Raw genomic sequence first — 18945 nt, 5'->3', positions numbered from 1 at the left:
AGTTTTGTATTTTACACCATAAATCCCGCTAACTAAAGCCAAGAGGTGTGAGGGTATCCCGCACGATTAACTTCTCATCAGCACAGCGTGTTTCGCTGCTGCCATCTTCTGGCAAAAGGGACAGTTCTCCTACAACTGTCCTGATGGCTTTTGAAATATTTAATCCTCTTTTCTCTTTAACAGTATCAAAACAAGTTCTTGCCCATTTTCTAGTTAGATAATTTATCTATAAGCTTTGCAATGTGGTCTGAGCCAGTTGCAACTCGTCCACATGAAAAGACTTTTGAAGATAATGCAAATCTAAAAATTAACATTTAAAAATATCCATTGTATTACTGAACATGGTATTGCTACACAACATCTTACATATATTACTGAATGCAGCTGTTTAAGAACTGTTTTTGCCAATAGTTATGCTGCTCTTATTTTACTTTTAGATAGCAAATAAATTATACAGGTCTAGGCCTGATTCTGTCTGTAAGTTCATATTTACTACACCTTCCCATTTTAATGTTTCAAAAACTATAAAAATATTTGCATTATTTTTTAAGCCTCTATATTTGTGGTCAAATAATTCAGTGATGTTCTCTCAGCTGTCCTTCACCCCTACATAACCAGTATTTGAAAGCTATACAAAACTGCCTATTTCTCCTGAACTTTTTTCTTACAGCACTTACTTAAGTCCATGGAGTCTGAGGTGCTCTGATGTCCATTTGAGCACATTTTAGCTGACTGAAACACTCTAAAATCTCACATCATTGCTGCAGATGAAGAGGAAGTGGCTATTACAGGCGGCAGAAGTGGTGTTGGGTGCTCTGCAGGTAGCAGAGGTCCAAGCCAAGCTGTAGCCCTGACTCCTGATTTAGACTCTACAAAGTAAGTGTGCTATGCCAGCGTTTCTTGAAAACACCAGATCTTGTAATAAACACCTTTCTTAACCTAGGCTACAGAGTAAGTTCACCAAACACACCTAAGGCCTTGGGACCGACTGCTCTGGGAGTCCATGGCCACCATGGGAACATGCTTCCTAAATGAAAATATTATTATTATACAAAAAACAAGAGCAGGGAGAGAAGTGGAGTAAGGTTACAAAGCAAAAGGCCGTGTCTGAATATCACATCCCTTTCTTTGAGATGTCGGTAGCCTCCAACCCTGATGCCAAGCCTCCCCTCAGGACCGGGCTAAGCAGAGCAGCCGCAGTCCCACTATCCAGGTCTGAGAGAAACTGCTCGGCATCTCTTCCACTCTTTGTGCCCTGGGAAATCAGTCATTGCTCCATCCGATGTTTTTTTGTTTTTTTTTTTTGTCTCCTTTGCGAAGAGTACTCCCATTAGCTGATCCATCCTCGACTGAAGCTCTGCCTCAGAGGAACGGTAGCTAGGTCTCCCCGAGTGCCACCCCGTCCCTCAGCCCCTTGCCACCCCCGCGGGGGCCTGCGGCCCTGCTGCCGGGGGAAGCCTGGTTACGCTTCTCCATGCAGGAGCGGGGTGTGTGTGTGTAGGGGTGTGGGGACGCGGGCCCCGCGGCCCCGCTTCGCGCCCTCACGGGTGCTGGCAGCGGCTCCGCCATCTTGAGCTGCTGCGGCCACTCACAGGCCGCCTCCACACCCGCCGCCCCGGCCACACACCCCAGGGCGGCGCGGCGCGGCCCGGCCCAGCCCTACCGCCCCATTGGCCCGATCGCGGCGACTCGGGTTGAGTCAGGCCGGGCCGGTGCAGCCTCCCCCGGTTGCATCAGCTGTGGCGGCCCGAGAGGCGCCTGCGCGGCGCCGTTCCCGCCCCTTCCCCGCTGCGCCGGGCGGCTCCGCGTGTGGCAATGGCGGGCGCTGACAGCCAGGTGGGCCCGGCACCGCGACCCCGGGCCGCGCTGGAGCAGCGGCTCTCTCCTCAGCGCGGCTGCCCCTCACCGCGGGCAGCGGGGTGTCCTGCGGCGGGGCGTCCCTTTCTTCCCGCGTCAGGCTTGGGGCGGGAGGCAGCCCTGTCAGGAGGACGGGTGCTGGCGGCAGGAGGGAGCTAGGCCTCTTCCCCCTCACCCTTATAGCGGCTCGCCGGGGGTTTCCCCAGCTCCGGGTGGAAAGGCGGTGGGATTTACCCAAAGGTGAAAGAGCAGGGAGCTGGGCTGGACTTCCCGGGGCGAACAGGTCGTGTCTCTTCCCTGGTTTGTGGGGCTGAGGGGGGTTAAAGCGCCGTAGGCGTGAGCGACTGCTGGAGAGTGAGGAAATGCTGCTCGCCCTCCTCAGGTGAATGCTGGGGAAGAAAAAAAGGCAGACTGCGGAACGAAGAAAATGAAGGAAGGGGCCGGCAATGGAGGGCGGACGGAGGTGAGCGGCCCTGGGGCCACGGGGGTTTGAAAGATGCGGTCTTCTGGTTGCTGTCTTGGTGTACTGCTGGCACTGCAGTTCACCGCTCTGAAGTATTTTATCTGGCTGTACAGTTACTCCTTTCCCCACTCTCTCTTATTTCCCAAAGTTTGCCACGAAGCGACTTTGTTGCTTTTTACACCAAGTTGTATTGGGAGTGTAATGGGAGAGCAGCTTAGATTTCCATAGTTGCTGCTTGGTGATGCTTTTCACAGGGCCCCTGTTTGCACTAGGAGGTAGGGAGCAGATCTCTGGCATGAGGAAAGCCTGCATAAGGTGCTCTGCCTTTTCCATCTTCATGGTGGGTAAACACAGATCCCTCTGACTGCACAGAAAGGGCCGCCAGCTGCTGGCCAGTACTAATCTTGAGCCATCTGCATAGCTGTGTAACCTTGGTTATGCCCAAGCTGATAGTCCTGACATCATTATATGATGTACAGGCTGGAGTCGGTTCGTCTCCAGGTGGCTCAGAGTAGAGGTGTTTCCTCAGGTTTTTGACCTAATAAGAAAAAATTTGATTTTATGTTGGAACTTCTACAGTCTTTTCAAATTGTTTTTTGTCCTTGTGTAGCTTATTAAACAGGTGTTCAATAAACTGCGTAGTGGCATATTAACACATGTGTAGTTTATTAAACATGTGTACAGTGGTACATTTCAAAGTAATTGTCATTAAGCTGAAGTCTTACAACATCACTGTAATTAATGGTATATAATTAATTTGTAATAATAATGATTATTTGATAGATATAGCACATATACAGATATGGTCACATAACTGCTTGTGAAAAGTATATCCATTCTGTTTGCATGCTTGACATAATGTGATACAAGATTACTCTCATGATCAGTTATAGATTTTTTCCTTTGTCTTATTCATTATATCTAGCTGAATCCTTGGCCTGCATTTATCAATGAACGTTTAGAGATGTACAACAAACTTAAAGCTGAACATGATGCACTCCTTGCAGAAAGAGCTGCAAATGACAGTAAACCCATTAAAGTTACATTACCTGATGGCAAGCAGGTTGATGCTGAATCTTGGAAGACTACTCCTTATCAAATCGCTTGTGGAATTAGGTATGATTCTGTTCTGTGATACACTCAAACATTTTCAGACAGCTCTATGTATGCAGGTTGTGACTTTGTGGGTATAGGTTGTGTATAATTTCTCTCTCAGTCATTTATCTTGACTCTTCTCAAGGCGTCTTATATATCATAAATTGGAGGTAACCAATAAGGTTCTAGTTTTGGAGTGTAATTTTTTGCCTTATGAAGATACTGTTTCTAAAATTAAATAATAGAATTGAGATCTTCTAGGTACACATTAGTTGCATTTTTTTCCCAGCAAGTACTATTGTTGCATTAAGAACTAATTTACTAATAAATTTACTCTATCAGATTGAATGTTAGCACATGCAAACCAGTTTGCATTGACCTGGGGAAGACGACTGCTGGGTGATTTTTCAGTTGATTTCAGAGAGCGTTAACAGTATGAGTATCTTTCACCTAACTGCATTTTTACTTGCGTAGGAGATACCCATCAAAAGGAGCATCGCACATCTCTGGGTTACTAAAATTTGCTGTGGAGTAGATTTGAACAATGCATGGTGGACACCCTGACCGTTAAAATTACAAAAACTGGGTGATTCCTCGAGGTTAAGTGCCATTTATTTTTTTTTTTTTTCACGTTTAGGTGCCTTTTCACTGGAAGCTTCGTTGCTTTTGTGATTTGGGATCAAGGAAAGGGGTTTTTGCCTAGTGGAAACAAAACTGTAAAGTTACTACATCAGAAGTCGTATTTGATAATTTTTAAAAGAGAAAGTCTGTCTTTTATTGCAGTAGGATTTTGAAGTCAGGTTAATTCTTTGAGGTGGCTGCCTCTAAGTCAAATGTGTTAATGAATGTATGAATGCTGAGTATACAGTACAGTTTATTCCCTTGTCTCTGAGATGTGAGTAGGATTTTCATGAATGTTCAAGACTGGCTAAACCGCTCTTTTATTTGGAATTTTTGACATTGTACTCACTTTGAGCGCTCCTGAGAATCTTATTCAATGTCAAAGGCAAATCTGGGGAACTTCTACTTGCTGATTTCAAAAGATTATATACCATGTATTTATTCTGTAGTCAGGGCTTAGCTGACAACACTGTTATTGCTAAAGTGAACAAGATGGTTTGGGATCTAGACCGTCCTTTGGAGGAGGATTGTACCCTGGAGCTGCTTAAGTTTGAAGATGAAGAGGCTCAAGCAGTGAGTATCTTCTACCAAAATTTGTTTGCCATTGGATTTGCATTAAATTCAGCCTCAAGTAGTTATTTGCATCTTTACTGCATTCGGAATATGAGGAGACAGGAAGAGGTCTGGGGTGTAGGTACCTCTGCATTTTCTAATAGTTCCTTACAAGGGAGATGCGCTACTGTGGATAATGTATATTCTGCTGTGTATTTGTAGCGAAGTCTGCTAGCAGTTGCTGTGGTTTGTTAAGTCTGTTCTTGTTAAAATTTTATATTTGCCACTTTCATGTTAATGTAAAGTAGGTCTTTTGAACCGACCTCTTCAGCACTGACTTTGAAAATGATACTGAGTACAAAAGTACTGTCTATGTACAACCATAAAAGTACTTAGTAGGCTGCCCTTTTACTTTGTACGTGCAAAATTCAGATAAATGTGGATATCCACTAAATTTGTAAATACCATCTTTAGAAAAAATAATTTGGTACAAGAAGTTGTCAGTCTAAATCATCACAGAGATCTCACATTCAAACTTAGAGTTTTTGTATTGGCTAAAAGATGGCTCCTGTGACATTTATGTCTTCTGGTCTGCGCAAATAAAAGCAGACTGAAGTCCTATAGATTGGGGTTTAATTTTTCAAAACTTTAGGTGTATTACAACATGGAGTGTAATTTTTAACTTTATGAACTGTTCTACTTCAGTGCAGGATTTCCCATGCATAAAAGGATTGGGACCACAGCCTTATTTTGAAAGTGCATCTTTTGGTCTTTATACAGAGCTAATTGATTAAAGTTTATAGAAAAAAACGTTTCTGAATTAGTTTCCTGACTTCTTGACAATAATTGAATCATTTCAACAATAGGTGAAAATAAGAACTATTTGCTACCAGGTTGTAAACAGTTTTCCAGTGGTCTGTTGGAAATATTGGTGCTTAGGATGTGAGTGTTGCTGGTTGGGTGACTTCCGTTCTGCAGACTGCTCTAATGTGGCATCTGCATCAAGTATCCTTAAAAGCAAGCATTTCAGAAAAGGTTTTAAATAAAATACTCAGAAATGCATTGTGTGTATTCAGACTGATCCCCTCTTTTTTGACTTCCATTAGGTATACTGGCACTCAAGTGCTCACATAATGGGTGAAGCTATGGAGCGAATCTATGGTGGCTGTTTGTGCTATGGCCCACCAATTGAAAATGGATTTTATTATGACATGTTCCTTGAGGAAGGGTAGGTTATGTATTTTTTTTTATAGTTATAGCAAAATTTCTGTTACCCGCTTGTTCCCGGAACAAAGTCATCTGCAGTACTGCAGATTGCTTTGTTCTTTGCAGCGTGTCCCATCCACAAGCTAATGCGTTGCAACTGGATCAGAAATTGCAAGTGAAAGCAAGAATGATTCACTTTTTTTCTGTGTGTTTATTTTAGAGGTGTATCAAGTAATGACTTCTCCGCTTTGGAAACATTATGCAAAAAGATAATGAAGGAAAAACAAGCCTTTGAAAGACTGGAAGTTAAGAAGGAAACACTACTTGAAATGTTTAAGGTAGGCTGGTTTAGAAGGTTGTTTCTAGCATCATGCAGTTATTCTTTAAGCATTTGTGACTTTAGCCGCACGTTCTGTTAGTGGTAGAGGAAGATCTATCAAATTAACTTTTTAAGGTGATATGTTCTTAGAAGCGCATTTGTGATATTTAAAAAAGAAATGAGCAAAGGTGTAGTTCTTACATTCTTGGGAATGTGCATCAGATTTTATGCAACTGTAAGAATTCTCATTCTTCGACTGGGTGACGTTGGCAAAATCTTCAAAGCCACATTCTTCATTTATTTCCCCCAGATGTAGAATTGCAATATATTGTGTGCAGTTATGTTATATGCCTTTATTATATTGGCTGTTAGTAAAATGCTTTGGTAGTACTATAACTGCATGAGCTGATGTATTCAGAAAGCTCTATAAAGCATTTTTGAGAATGAGGACTTCTGAGAAAGTCCAAGGAACACTAGAAGCTGATCCTTTTTCTTTAGTACCTAGCTGCAGATAAGTTTCTGGCATTCTTGAGACAGACATTACACGGTTTTCACTGTTAGAACATCAGGAGAATCATAGTGTCATTCAGGTTGGAAGCCACCTCCATAGGTCTCCACTCCAATCTCATGCACAGGGCATGGGGTCAACATTGAAGTCAGACCAGGTTTCTCAGGGCTTGTCCAGTTGGGCCTTCAAAACCTGTAAGGGTGGAGACTGCGCAACCTGTTCTCTGGGCAGCTTGCTCCACTACTTGACTGTCTTTCTGTCTTTTATAATCCTCTTTTGGTGCAGTATAGTATTAGATTTGCAAATAAACTGCTGGCAAGTTCTCTTGCTTCACAAGGAGTTAACAAATACGTGTGTTGCTTCTCTTCTCAGTATAATAAATTCAAGTGTCGCATCCTGAATGAGAAGGTCAATACTCCAACTACAACAGTGTACAGGTAATTACACATGCATCATAATATTACTGGATATAATTTTCTAGGATGAAATATACTAAATGAATGTTTTCCTATTCATAGGTGTGGTCCCTTGATAGATTTATGCAGAGGGCCTCATGTTAGACATACTGGCAAGATAAAGACCATAAAAATTCATAAGGTAAGTGCTGAACTGCCTTAGACAAATGTTTTCACTAAAAATGTATCGCTGTCTTTGGGCAATATGACAGTGGCTTATCCAAAAAAGTACTGTGAAATGGGTAACCTGGCCAAAAACTCAATATAACAAATTGGGAGAGGGTTGTGTGCTAGAACGATATTCAAATGGTCTGAAGCCCAACTAAGCGTCCAGGGCCTGCACTTCCAGCACAGATAGGAACGTGAGTGTGGCTTAAGGATTGGTTGAACTGTATCAATTAGAGTTTATAGTTTTTGCTCAGCTGATGGTTATAGCTGAGTGTGAATAAACACTTGAAATAGGATGGCTGCAAAGAAAGCAAATAGGCTTTAAAAAAAAGACAAGAGAGAGGTTGAAACCATTTTTACATATTCTGTTCACTTGTCCCTCTGAATTTAAGATTAAAACTTTCCTTATGCCTTAGTTGTTCTACATTAATTATAGTGATTTATTAATAATTGCATGCCTTTTCATAGCAGGCAGTAGTAGTAAAATGCGGAGGCTCCTCCTTTTCTTCAATGTTTTATTTATTTTTTGCATGTAGAATTCTTCTACCTACTGGGAAGGCAAGGCTGATATGGAATCCCTCCAGCGGATCTATGGAATTTCGTTCCCAGATGCAAAAATGCTGAAGGAATGGGAGAAATTCCAGGAGGAGGCTAAAAGCAGAGATCACAGAAAAATTGGGCGGGTGAGACAGTTTTTCTGGTAATGTATTCCACAAACACTGTGTGGATCTAACCCCTTAACTAGAAGCATCTCGAAGACAGCGTATACTTGCTGACACAACCAAGACGTGACACAGTTGTATTTTCAGTCAAGTTGCAAAGTCAGGTACTTTTCACTGGAAGAACATCAAAAATCCTAAAGCAAATAACTTCTGTTTAGACTTTTCGCTGTTTTAAACATGATGACATCCTTATTCCACTGATCAACTGGAGCAGAACGTGAACACTTCAGTCTGCAAAAGACACGTCAGTCTGCAGGCACTGCTCATTCCTACGCAGTTTGCTGCAGCCTGTTCACTCACAGTTCTTTTCTTATGTGTGATTTCAGAATCCATAATATATTTCTATGGGTTTTTTGGTTGGTTGGGTTTTGGTTTTGTTTTTTGGATGGAAAACCCCTGTTAGATAATTGATAGTCCTGAACACTGTTACAAGATCTGCTGCGAGGACATCAGGACAATATATAGAAGAACTCACTAAATGCAGTGCTCAAGGATGTGCACAGTTTGTCATGTTAGCCATCTACAATTCACACATTCAGTTCATGTGCAAATAATTAGGAGCTGCAGAAACAGAACTAAATGTTACTTGTCAATGTACAAAGGCAGCTGTGGGGGCACAGTTAGGAGTTACACATAAATGTGAAGTTTTGGAGCATCAGTAATGAATCAGGAAACCGAACAATCTCCTTCCCCTGTAAGTACTGATGGACATATAAATACTAGTGAAAATGCATCTGATCTATTGGTATTGCTTTATATTTTTAGGTTTTTTTGAAAACTCCAAGTAGTGGTGCCCAGTCAGTAGTAATTAATTTGTGAATGTTAAGTGAAAAAGGTGGTATACAAATACTAAGTTTTTCAAATACTATTTTTCTGCAGGACCAAGAACTGTTTTTCTTTCATGAGCTCAGCCCTGGTAGCTGTTTTTTCTTGCCAAAAGGAGCTTACATTTATAACACATTAATTGAATTCATCCGGGTAAGTAATGTCTTTTGGAAATCTTATAGAAGAAATTGCTTAATTTTAGAAAAATACATAACAGCATGCTACATATAACATTATTAACAGCCCTTCATTTCAAGTTACTTTAATCTCGTTAGTTCTGTAAGCCACAGAACTAAAGAAACCTGGCCTCTTTGAATTGGCCTTGTCACAATCTCTGCTAAGTTATGTTTTTATCAATACTTTATACCTGCAGTTAATGATGCTTTATAATATGAATTCTTCGACATCTAGTAGTACAGCTAAGTTCTCACAACAGCTGTTCCACTGATGCATATTGATTTGTTTTAATAAACTTATTAAATTTGGCCTTGTAGAAATATTTGTCATGAAATTATGTGTAGGGAAAAAAAATCCTGATCTTCCTGTTGTAATATTTAAAGTCTGTCTTATTACTGTATATTTGGGCTGCAATGTACTGTCAAGTGTCATTGAATAATTAGAGACTGCTGCTTTGCTTGCAGGCAGGAAACTTGTTCTTCTTGCTTACTACAGAGGAATTATTTGGGGGAAGGGTGGTGCTGGTGGAAGGGATGTATCCTGGCATGTCCAACGTGAATTTTTTTCTCCTCTTCCTCTTCTATTCTCAAGTCATGGACTTTTATAGGCCAACATTTGTATATTTTTATGGCTGCAGATTGAAGACTGAGTACCATTATTTTTGTTTGCTTTATTAGTTATTTTATGTACTGGGTCTGTTCTTTTAGAGTGAGTATCGAAAACGTGGATTCCAGGAGGTTGTCACTCCAAATGTTTTCAACAGCAAACTATGGATGACTTCAGGGCACTGGCAGCATTATAGTGACAACATGTTTTCCTTTGAAGTGGAGAAAGAAATCTTTGCTCTGAAGCCTATGAACTGTCCAGGACACTGGTAAATATGTAGCAAATCCAGTTTACCAAAGGTGATGCTGATTCAGAAAAAAAAATAATCCTGTTTCTTTTGCCTGCTTAATTGTGAAGATGGCTATCTTCAGGTGTCTAGATGTGGCATGCTGCCAGGAGTGATGTAATTATGAGTCTTGTTGTATATGTGCTCTCTTTACTTGAGACACTGAGAAATGTCATTTTTCCATCATTACAGTGACTGTGTTTTAGACCCGAAGCTTACCTTGGTACTACAAAACCTGGATATCCAAAACAGATACTGGGGCATTGTCCATTTTGTGGCAATTTAGGCATTCAGGTTTTAATGCTCAGTTTTAGGAGCTGTTTTATCTTCTCTCTGTGAGGTGGGTGAAGCCTACCAGCTATAAGAGGATATCTGCATTTGTTTTCCTGACAAAACTGGATGTGAATAACAGCTGTAATTCAGATTACATCATGGCATTATGGGCACCTGCTTAGATACTGGCTGCTTCTCACTGGCTGTTCTTTGCAGAATTTTGATTCTGGATGAGCTTCAAGTAATAAACTTTTCCTTCAGCCTTATGTTTGATCATCGTCCAAGATCATGGCGTGAGCTGCCATTACGGTTGGCTGATTTTGGTGTTCTGCATCGCAATGAACTGTCAGGAGCTCTTACAGGACTCACTCGAGTACGTCGGTTCCAGCAGGATGATGCTCACATATTCTGTGCTATGGAGCAGGTATGGGCTGCTATTAAATGAAATTGGGTATTAAAATCAGATTAACTGATTTTTCCATATTTGAGACTTTATTTCTATTCTCATAAAGATTGAAGAGGAGATAAAGAGTTGTCTGCAGTTCTTGCGTACTGTGTATGATGTCTTTGGATTTTCCTTTAAACTGAATCTTTCCACTCGTCCTGAAAAGTACCTGGGAGATATTGAAGTGTGGAATCAAGCTGAAAAGGTAAACAGTAGTTTTATTAACTTTTTGTATGAGAGCAAGGCTGCAGCTGAAGTCCTGTAAGAACATAGTCCCTTCTGGGAGGTACTGTGACAGATGGACAAGAGCAATATAACTTCAATAACTGTCTTCAATTCATTCTGGCTGCTGCAAATAGCTTACTCTGCATACAGAAGCAATCTCCATGTCAGAATCAAATTACCTCTCCCTCCTTCTCTTTCTCCTTATATTTTATTGATAATTTTTTTTTAAAAAAAAGGGAGGAAGAGAACCAATTCTGGCAGACTCTGTAATAAGATTTAGAGCCATCTTCCTAAAGCTCTGTTGCTTTCATGATTAAAGCTATGGGGTTAGCCCCTGGAGGTGCAGTGCTGGGGAGAAAATAGGGCAGGAATAGATATAAGGTGTATCAGGGTGGATCCTTTCTCAGTATTACCTACAAACTTTGACTCTAGAGTAAAGATTTCTTGCATCTCAGCTAATGCTGCTTGTTTGACCTCTTCCAAAATGAATGTATTAATTTTGTTTAAATTTGGACTAAAGGTTTTTTTTTTTTTAGCTACGGCTCTTCCAAAACTTTTTCAGAAAATAAATGAGTTGCAGCAGTACCTGAGAAGTACTGAAAATTGGTAGTGTCACATATCTGTAGCAGCAGGCTGACCTGATGCTGTAGCATGGAAAGACAACAGATGCTTGAGAAACACTGAGTGTATGTGTCCTTTATCTCTAGCAACTCGAAAACAGCCTCAATGACTTTGGTGAGAAGTGGGAGTTAAACCCTGGCGATGGAGCTTTCTATGGACCTAAGGTCAGTACGTTGCTAACCCCTTGCTGGGCTAGGCTTTTAATTCTGCTTGGGTGAGGCAGACAAAAGATACGATTCCTTGTTTTCCATTGATATTACTGTAATCTGGGCAGTAGAGGTACCGGAGCACGCAAATACTGTTCTTTGCAGTATAGCGAATGAGCAGAAAAAAGCCCCAAAGTCTTCATGTGTTTGTAAAATGATGCTAAATGTCGCTTTCCCCAGCAAGATAAGTGTTGGGCATCTGTTTGTGCAGCATATTTGCTAGATGACTTCAAATAGGTACCTGACCAAGACAGTCTCCATTTAGTTAACATTCTGCTTTAAGTTAATTAAACAAATACAGATGGATGCTAAATGCTGTTAATATATAAAGAATGTTTTACATATCTTATTATGAGCAAGGGGGAGAAAATAGTGTGGTGATGGTCTTGGGTTTTATTCATGATCTTCTTGGTAAAGACAACTTTTATTTTTCACTTATTGTCCTGCACATTCTGTTCCATGTAGTGTTATAACTAAATTTTAAATGTCAGTATGTGTTTCTAAAGCATTGGTGCTGTTTAGGTTTGGCTGGAGGATATAGAACAAAACTGATTCTTAAACTGATGACCTGGTACAAGCTGAGATGTTAAAACATGGGATTAGGAAGATGGGATTGTTTTTTTTATAGTTCTCTAATACCATTTTAAGGTGCTGTACAACTGAAATTTTGTGGTTTTCCAGGTACATAAACTCTGACATACTTCAGAGAGAAATAATACTTTGTGATCCTGGCTTTCACATTGCTTTAACACTCACTTCATTAATTAAACCCAGTTTACATGTATAAACTATTTGCTGCTTAAACAGAGCTGATTGCTTTAGTGGGAAACATGAACAGAAGGTGGCACTGTATTACCACAGCAATCACTGCATTGGAAATAATCCTTTGGGCAACAAGTGAATCCTAAGTCATGAGAAAAACAAAAATAAACTTGGTGGTAAAACAAATTTTTGGAAAATACTGCTTTTACTGGCACAGTTTCATAGCTGCATTGAGCTGCTGGCGGGTTTTGGTATTTAAGAAGCCCCTTGCATTGATGTTGTGGTTTTGTTGGCTTTTTTTAAAGCTGTATCTTCAGTTTGCACAGATTAAGTAGGGCTTTCTAGAAATTTCCTGATACCTTTGAGCATAAAGACAGAGAGCCTTACAAAATTACTTGTAAATCTTTCCCTAATAAACCTACACTACATTTATGTCTATATTCAGTCATCTAGTAAATCGGTTCTGATTTCTTTCTTTGTATACTAATTGAATCAATTTCATTTTATGGGTTGTAGGTGAAATGTGTTATAGCAGCTAATCATTCATAATGTGAAATGGAAACAAGATTTAGTAATTTCCTCAGTTGATTTGAAAAAAGGCAAATATCTACAGGAACCTTTGTTAACCTTAATTAACCTTATACTTGCTCCTAATACACTCTAGCCAAAGTAAGGTGAGGAAACACGTAGCGTTTTGCACTGGTTTTAGTGGAAACTAGTTAAAGTTACATTTTTAAGTTAAACTCTACATTTAGGGTACCTTTACTACCTACTTGGATATGGTTTTTTTTCCTGCTCTGTAACTGGGTGATGTGAAATTAAAGAAGGTTGTAAATTATTTTGATATAAGTTCTTCGGTGAGTAGCTGAACTATGATGAACTCTGGCTTCTGAATGCAAAATTGAAAGACATTTAGAGCTTCAGTTAACAAAACACTGATCTGTTTGATACCTAAATTAAAATAAGGCACACAGCCCCAACACATAGCCATACTGGTAAAATGATAAATAATAGAGCAATGTGATAAATAAATAAGGTCAGGACACTATAAATATACTGTTTTCTATCCGTCTCTCTGTCTGATTTGTATCATAAGTGTACTCAGGGTTAAAGTGTAAGATGCAATAGAAAGAATAGGTGTGACTGTACATACTCGTAGCCAGAACAAGAGTCATTGATTAATATGTTCCCTACTGGTAAGTGGACTATTAACAGTAGGATTCTTATCAGATGTTCATGCCCTTGAATTTGTAACATAACCTACAAAGTATTCAAGTATTGCATGATAAAGGAGTGTAAGTTTGCCAGTTTGAGGTTGAAGAAATCTCATTTTTGGCGAGACATGTTCAGTTCTGATTTTGCACTTGCACTTACGTACTGCTGAACTCACTTGGTGAAAAGGCCCGTGAAAGTCCCAGGCTGAAACTCGCAAAAAGTAGTCTGAGGTATTAAATGTAGTTCTCCCTGAAGTAATGGCTCTCTACTTGCTCACCCTGGTTTTAGCTCTTTTGCATCAGAGCCTGAAAATCATGTAAGTCCTAATGCAGGCTGAAGTAAAAGTATGTTGTCTAAAACCACATAGAGTTCCTCTGCATTGAGTGAAACCTTCCATCTTAAAACAATGAGTTTGCTTTCAGAGAGGCATGCTTTTATCTTAAACTGTACTAAAAGTTTGTGTCTTTTTGTTTCTAAGATTGACATTCAGATTAAAGATGCCATTGGCCGCTACCACCAATGTGCTACGATCCAGCTTGACTTCCAGCTGCCAGTCAGATTTAACCTCACCTTTGTCAGGTAAGCACAGAGGCTGGTGGTTTTAATTGCTATATAATCTAACTTCCCTGTCACTCACAGGCATAAGTTTACATCAAGAAAAAGACTTATATTTAAAATAAAAAAACAACCCACCTTTCTTCACAGCCATGATGGTAATGACAAGACAAGACCAGTTATCATTCACCGGGCTATCTTGGGATCTGTGGAGAGAATGATCGCCATTCTAACTGAAAACTATGGAGGCAAATGGTAATGTTGAAAAGTAGATTTATTATTCCCGTTTGAGCAAACGCTTTATGTAGAAGAGAAATTAGCCCCAAGCATGCAAGAGTATGAGGGTTTGTTCTGCTTGCTTGCTACAGAGACGTGCCTTAGGTGTACCACAGGGCAATTCCTTTGAACCACCTTCCTTAGATATTAAATAATTCTAGATATGGTAGCCTCTATGTGATACCACTCATAGAGGTGCAGCATACAGCTTGTCTGCCCAAGGTGTATATCTCTCAACTTTGTTTTTGCAGCTGGGCTGCCTTGCAATGAGTCATTTATGTAGGTCATCTGCTTTACCTGCTGCAGTATAATACCTGATGGGGATGACCACTCTGATTATTACAAGACTCAAAAGTAAATGTTTTCCCATGGTTAGTAATAAGCTCAACAATTAATTATGATTGTCTGTTGTAAAACACAACTTGAATCTTCAGGACAAAAAGTACTTTTGTCCACAGTGCAATTCTTTTAGACACTCAGTTCTTTTGAGGAGATAAATTGTAACAAGCATAGGGCTGTCACTGCCTCTGAACCCAATCTAAGCAGCTGGCTTTATGAATCTCTTGTTTAGATTTTAGTCCTATCTGTTAAGAGGATTTTTCATACTAAAAAATTACGGAAAGCTATATAAACTTCTTTTGTTTGTTTATTGAAGGCCTCTCTGGCTGTCTCCGCAGCAGGTTATGGTGGTACCAGTGGGACCAACGTGTGATGAGTATGCTCAAAAGGTGATGTATATGGTTTGGGGGCTTTTTTTCCCAGTATATTGTACTTAGTTGAGATACTTGGTTATTAATGATTAATAGTATTTATCCCAGATAAATGTTACAAGTCTTTGCATGTTACAATGTATCATTTTTATATTGCAATGACCGTTATTAGCTGCTGAAGTTGTAGATGTATTTTAAAGAGGACTTTAAATAGATTGTGGGTAGCTAAACAACAAATGCTGATCTGTGTGAGGCTTTTATTTTTTGGAAAACTTAGTGTTTTCTCTCTAGCTCAAAAGCTGTCTTACCCTTCAGGTTCTAGTCTCCCATGGCCATGTGCATCTTGCAAAAGCAGTAAGAAAGATGAAAGTGGGTCTTTACATATTTAGCATCCAGCAGACCTTCTCCTGTATTTCTTTCAGGCACATTATACATAAATAAAATAGTCTGCAGAATAAAAAAAAATATGTTCTAATCAGAAAGCTCCATTGTGCTGCTGCCTTTCACAATATCAAACTCAAATCACTATTCAGCACAAAACATTAGATACTCACATCACTGCTTAGTTATTTAGTGTGTATGTACTTGCACGATAGCTGACCTGAGCCCAGTTCAAGAAATGAAAACATCTCCAGTGCCTGAGCCAATGACGGTGCTTTTGCTTTAGGGGTCAGATCAGCTGGACTGGCTTAAGTCTACAAGTCATAAATAGTTCATTGTCATGAATATCCTATAGTGACAGTTTAAATACTTATTCTCCTAGGTCAGGCAGCACTTCCACGATGCTGGATTAATGGCAGATGTTGATGTAGATCCTGGGTGCACACTGAACAAGAAGATCAGAAATGCTCAGCTTGCACAGTATAACTTTATTCTGGGTAATGTATAGTGCATTTGTTACCTTATCCTGGCTGACTTTCTTGCATAGGTTATAGGATTTGATCTTTCTCCTGTGAGCAAGGCAGAGTGTGGTAGTCAGTGTTTTAGGTCACTTTGCTCCTAAGAGTCTCCATTCCAGGGAGCCTCTCCTGCCTGCTTGATAGGCTTTGCTGGCTTATATAGCTGTTACTGAAAGGAGGTCACCATGGCCCAAGGCGTTACTGCTGCTTTAGAAAAAGGTCTTTGCTGTCCTCTGGTCAGCAATGTGGAGACATACATGAAATCTCTTGCCCTTTGTCACTCAGATTGTTAAGCAATTTTTCCACACCCCTCTCACCCCCACCCCCAATAATTTATGCTCTTGTTTCAAGTGTAGCAAAAGAAGTATCATATTTTCACCACAGCATTCTGCTGTGGTGCACTTCTGAGCTATACATGCATGCATAGGAGAAGACTCCTCCATGAGAGGGTGATGCAGGGACAATTACAAACTGACCCTGAAGTATGTGATTTGAAGCAAAACGTTAGTCATGTCATCTAAACTGAGGGTCTAGCATTGACCCTAAAACTATCTGGTATCCATTAGTGTAGAAGGAACCTTTCACAGAGAAACTGTACCCTCAGAGTAATTGATAGAATCATGAATAAAGTTACTGTGTTCTTTAAAAGTTTAAGCATATGATACAGATAAGACACAACCACATTTTACCTTCAAGACCACAAACAGATGATCAGCCTATCAGGGAAAAAATCTCACCTAACTTATGTTCAGAGGTTGTTTCAAAATGTTATCCCACTGAATGTAGATTGGGTACCAGAGAAATAAAATCTCCTGTAGCAACATCAAAGTATATTACATAAAACTTGTATTAGTAATGAGACACACATATAGTTTCTTGGTATTCGTATCTTAAAGTAAAGCAGCTTTGGGATTTTCCAATAAACTGTCTTGCTGTCTCTATAAAGAAAACAAATAGCTATTGGTTATTTACAATCAAGTTGTCTTTCTAATCTTTGCCTGTAAATACTCCATGTTTATTTCTCATTTTGACTTTGTGGATTTCTCTAATAAGAAGTCAAGCTGGACTTACTAAGTTTACTTTTCTCTTTACTCATATTTTGCTGAGCTGCTGTTCATAACATACTAAAACCTGTTAAATGATAGGAGATTAAATGAGGCTATCGGCTGTTGCAGATCTAAGTGTGGGGGGGAGCTGGGAGGAGGGCAAAGAACGATTTGATTGTGTTGGTAAGCTCTTTAGAATTTTTGTTTAGTATGCCTAAGTTTTAAGAGAACGGGAGGGGAAAAAAAGAGCTTGCTAAGTGTTAAGTTCATTCCTTTGCATCTTGGTTGTTTCTAGTTGTTGGTGAGAAGGAGAAGGCAAGTGGAACAGTTAACATCCGCACCCGAGATAACAAAGTGCATGGTGAGCGTACAATTGCAGACACTGTGGAGAGACTGCTGGAACTGAAACGCTCTCGCTCCAGACAAGCTGAAGAGGAATTTTAACACCATCTGCTCTCTCTGGCATAAAAAAAGATTCTAGTTTTCTTAATTCAGTTAACCACAGAGTTTTTGTGGTGAACCAGATTTTAAATATATTTCACATTGGACCTCTTGCTCACTTTAGCAGAGATTTTTCTTTAGTCAGAAATGTCTCTTTTTGTAAAAAAAAAAATAATTTTCACAAACCTTGAAGTAAAATTTCCTGGCCTCTGACAATGACAGGTGAAGCAAGATGAAATGACTTGCTGTGACTGCAAGGAAAAATGGAAATGTTAATCAGGGATACCCATAGCATTCTAACTACCCTGTTAAGAATAAAACACATTTTGATAACAAAAGTTTTCATGAAAGTTAAACGAAAGACCTCAGCCTTAAGAAACCACACACAAACCATGCACTGCAGCAGCTTTTGGAGTGTCTCCTTTAGCAAGGAAGCTGGTACCTTGCAGTCTTGTCCGCTGGTCTTACACCAATTAAATATGTTGACTCTGAACAGTTCCCACTCCCATGAACGGGGAAATGGAACAGAGGTCTCCCACTTCCACAGCGGTTGCTGCCTCTGGGAGTGGCTCAGCTCTCGCTGCATGACACTCCTGACATGGGGCCATCTGCCAGAGAGCTCTGAGTTGCCAACCAAAGCCAACTATACCCTTTTCCAGAGGCAGTATCTGAAATGTGCTGGCTCTCAGGGAAGGTTGTTGTAACTGTAGAAGGGGGTAAGACTGTCTGGAAGAGGTAGGGCATAGCAGGGCCAAAGAAACAGCTAAGAAAAGCAAGAGCCTTGGGAACAGAAAGTGTTTCTATTCTTACACTGAGCTGTCCTTTCAGTAAGGCTGTATATGTCACAGCAGAAACAAGAATGTACTGGACTAAAAAAGGATAATGTTTTGTTGTGTTTTTTTTTAAGACAAATGCAATTTTTCAGTTTAATAGGTACAGTCCCCTTCACTGGAACACTTCCTTCCCAAACCTTCAGTCCAGGGTATTGCATATTCAATTAGCAGCCGCTCCTATCACAGTTGAGGGATCACATCGACTGGTTTTGGGGTTGTTTTTTTTGATTGAGCTTTTTTTTGCAGATCTGGCTAACAAGAGGTAAATGTCTGTCACTGACAAAAAATAAAATCATGGTCTGAGGTTTTTTGGTTTAGGTTTTTTTTTTTAATCTTAACTGACCTGAACAGCTTCTAAAGGTGGTTGGTAACTGTTCCTTTACAAAGAAAGATATTGCTATAGCCCTAGCAAAGATCAGACAAAACTGAGGACAGGTTTAAGCCACCCTATCTTTTGAAAATCTCTCAAGTCTCACCATTTCCTTTATTATCTGGGCAGAAGCATTTTATCTAGCTTTTTTTCACCTATCTTTCTCAGGGGCAATGGTAACATTGTATCAGCACTTGAACCTGCTGTA

At 40.0% G+C, this 18945-nt stretch overlaps 1 protein-coding gene across 1 annotated transcript; it reads left to right on the top strand.

The window, feature by feature from the left end:
- Positions 1-1730: 1730 nt before the first annotated feature.
- Positions 1731-18679, top strand: TARS1 (threonyl-tRNA synthetase 1). Its single transcript, XM_049796012.1, has 19 exons — positions 1731-1836; positions 2240-2320; positions 3246-3436; positions 4486-4609; positions 5695-5816; positions 6015-6132; positions 6994-7058; positions 7140-7218; positions 7781-7927; positions 8846-8944; positions 9676-9842; positions 10395-10557; positions 10646-10783; positions 11511-11588; positions 14086-14186; positions 14313-14417; positions 15094-15166; positions 15912-16026; positions 17389-18679. The coding sequence occupies exons 1-19, from the start codon at positions 1816-1818 to the stop codon at positions 17535-17537; spliced, it is 2136 nt and encodes a 711-aa protein (XP_049651969.1). The 5' UTR covers positions 1731-1815; the 3' UTR covers positions 17538-18679.
- Positions 18680-18945: the final 266 nt, after the last annotated feature.

Source organism: Accipiter gentilis, chromosome Z, assembly GCF_929443795.1.
Source record: "Accipiter gentilis chromosome Z, bAccGen1.1, whole genome shotgun sequence".
NCBI lineage: Eukaryota > Metazoa > Chordata > Aves > Accipitriformes > Accipitridae > Astur > Astur gentilis.
Note: the sequence above shows the minus strand (reverse complement) of the source record. Positions and strands in the feature narration are given on the sequence as shown.

What these genes read in the sequence shown, in the direction of transcription:
- TARS1 (XM_049796012.1), top strand. Translation starts at nt 1,816, where the DNA reads ATGGCGGGCGCTGACAGCCAG. An exon ending in AAGATGAAGAGGCTCAAGCA is followed by an intron (nt 4,610 to 5,694) that starts GTGAGTATCTTC and finishes GACTTCCATTAG; the next exon opens with GTATACTGGCACTCAAGTGC. An exon ending in AGACCATAAAAATTCATAAG is followed by an intron (nt 7,219 to 7,780) that starts GTAAGTGCTGAA and finishes TTTTGCATGTAG; the next exon opens with AATTCTTCTACCTACTGGGA.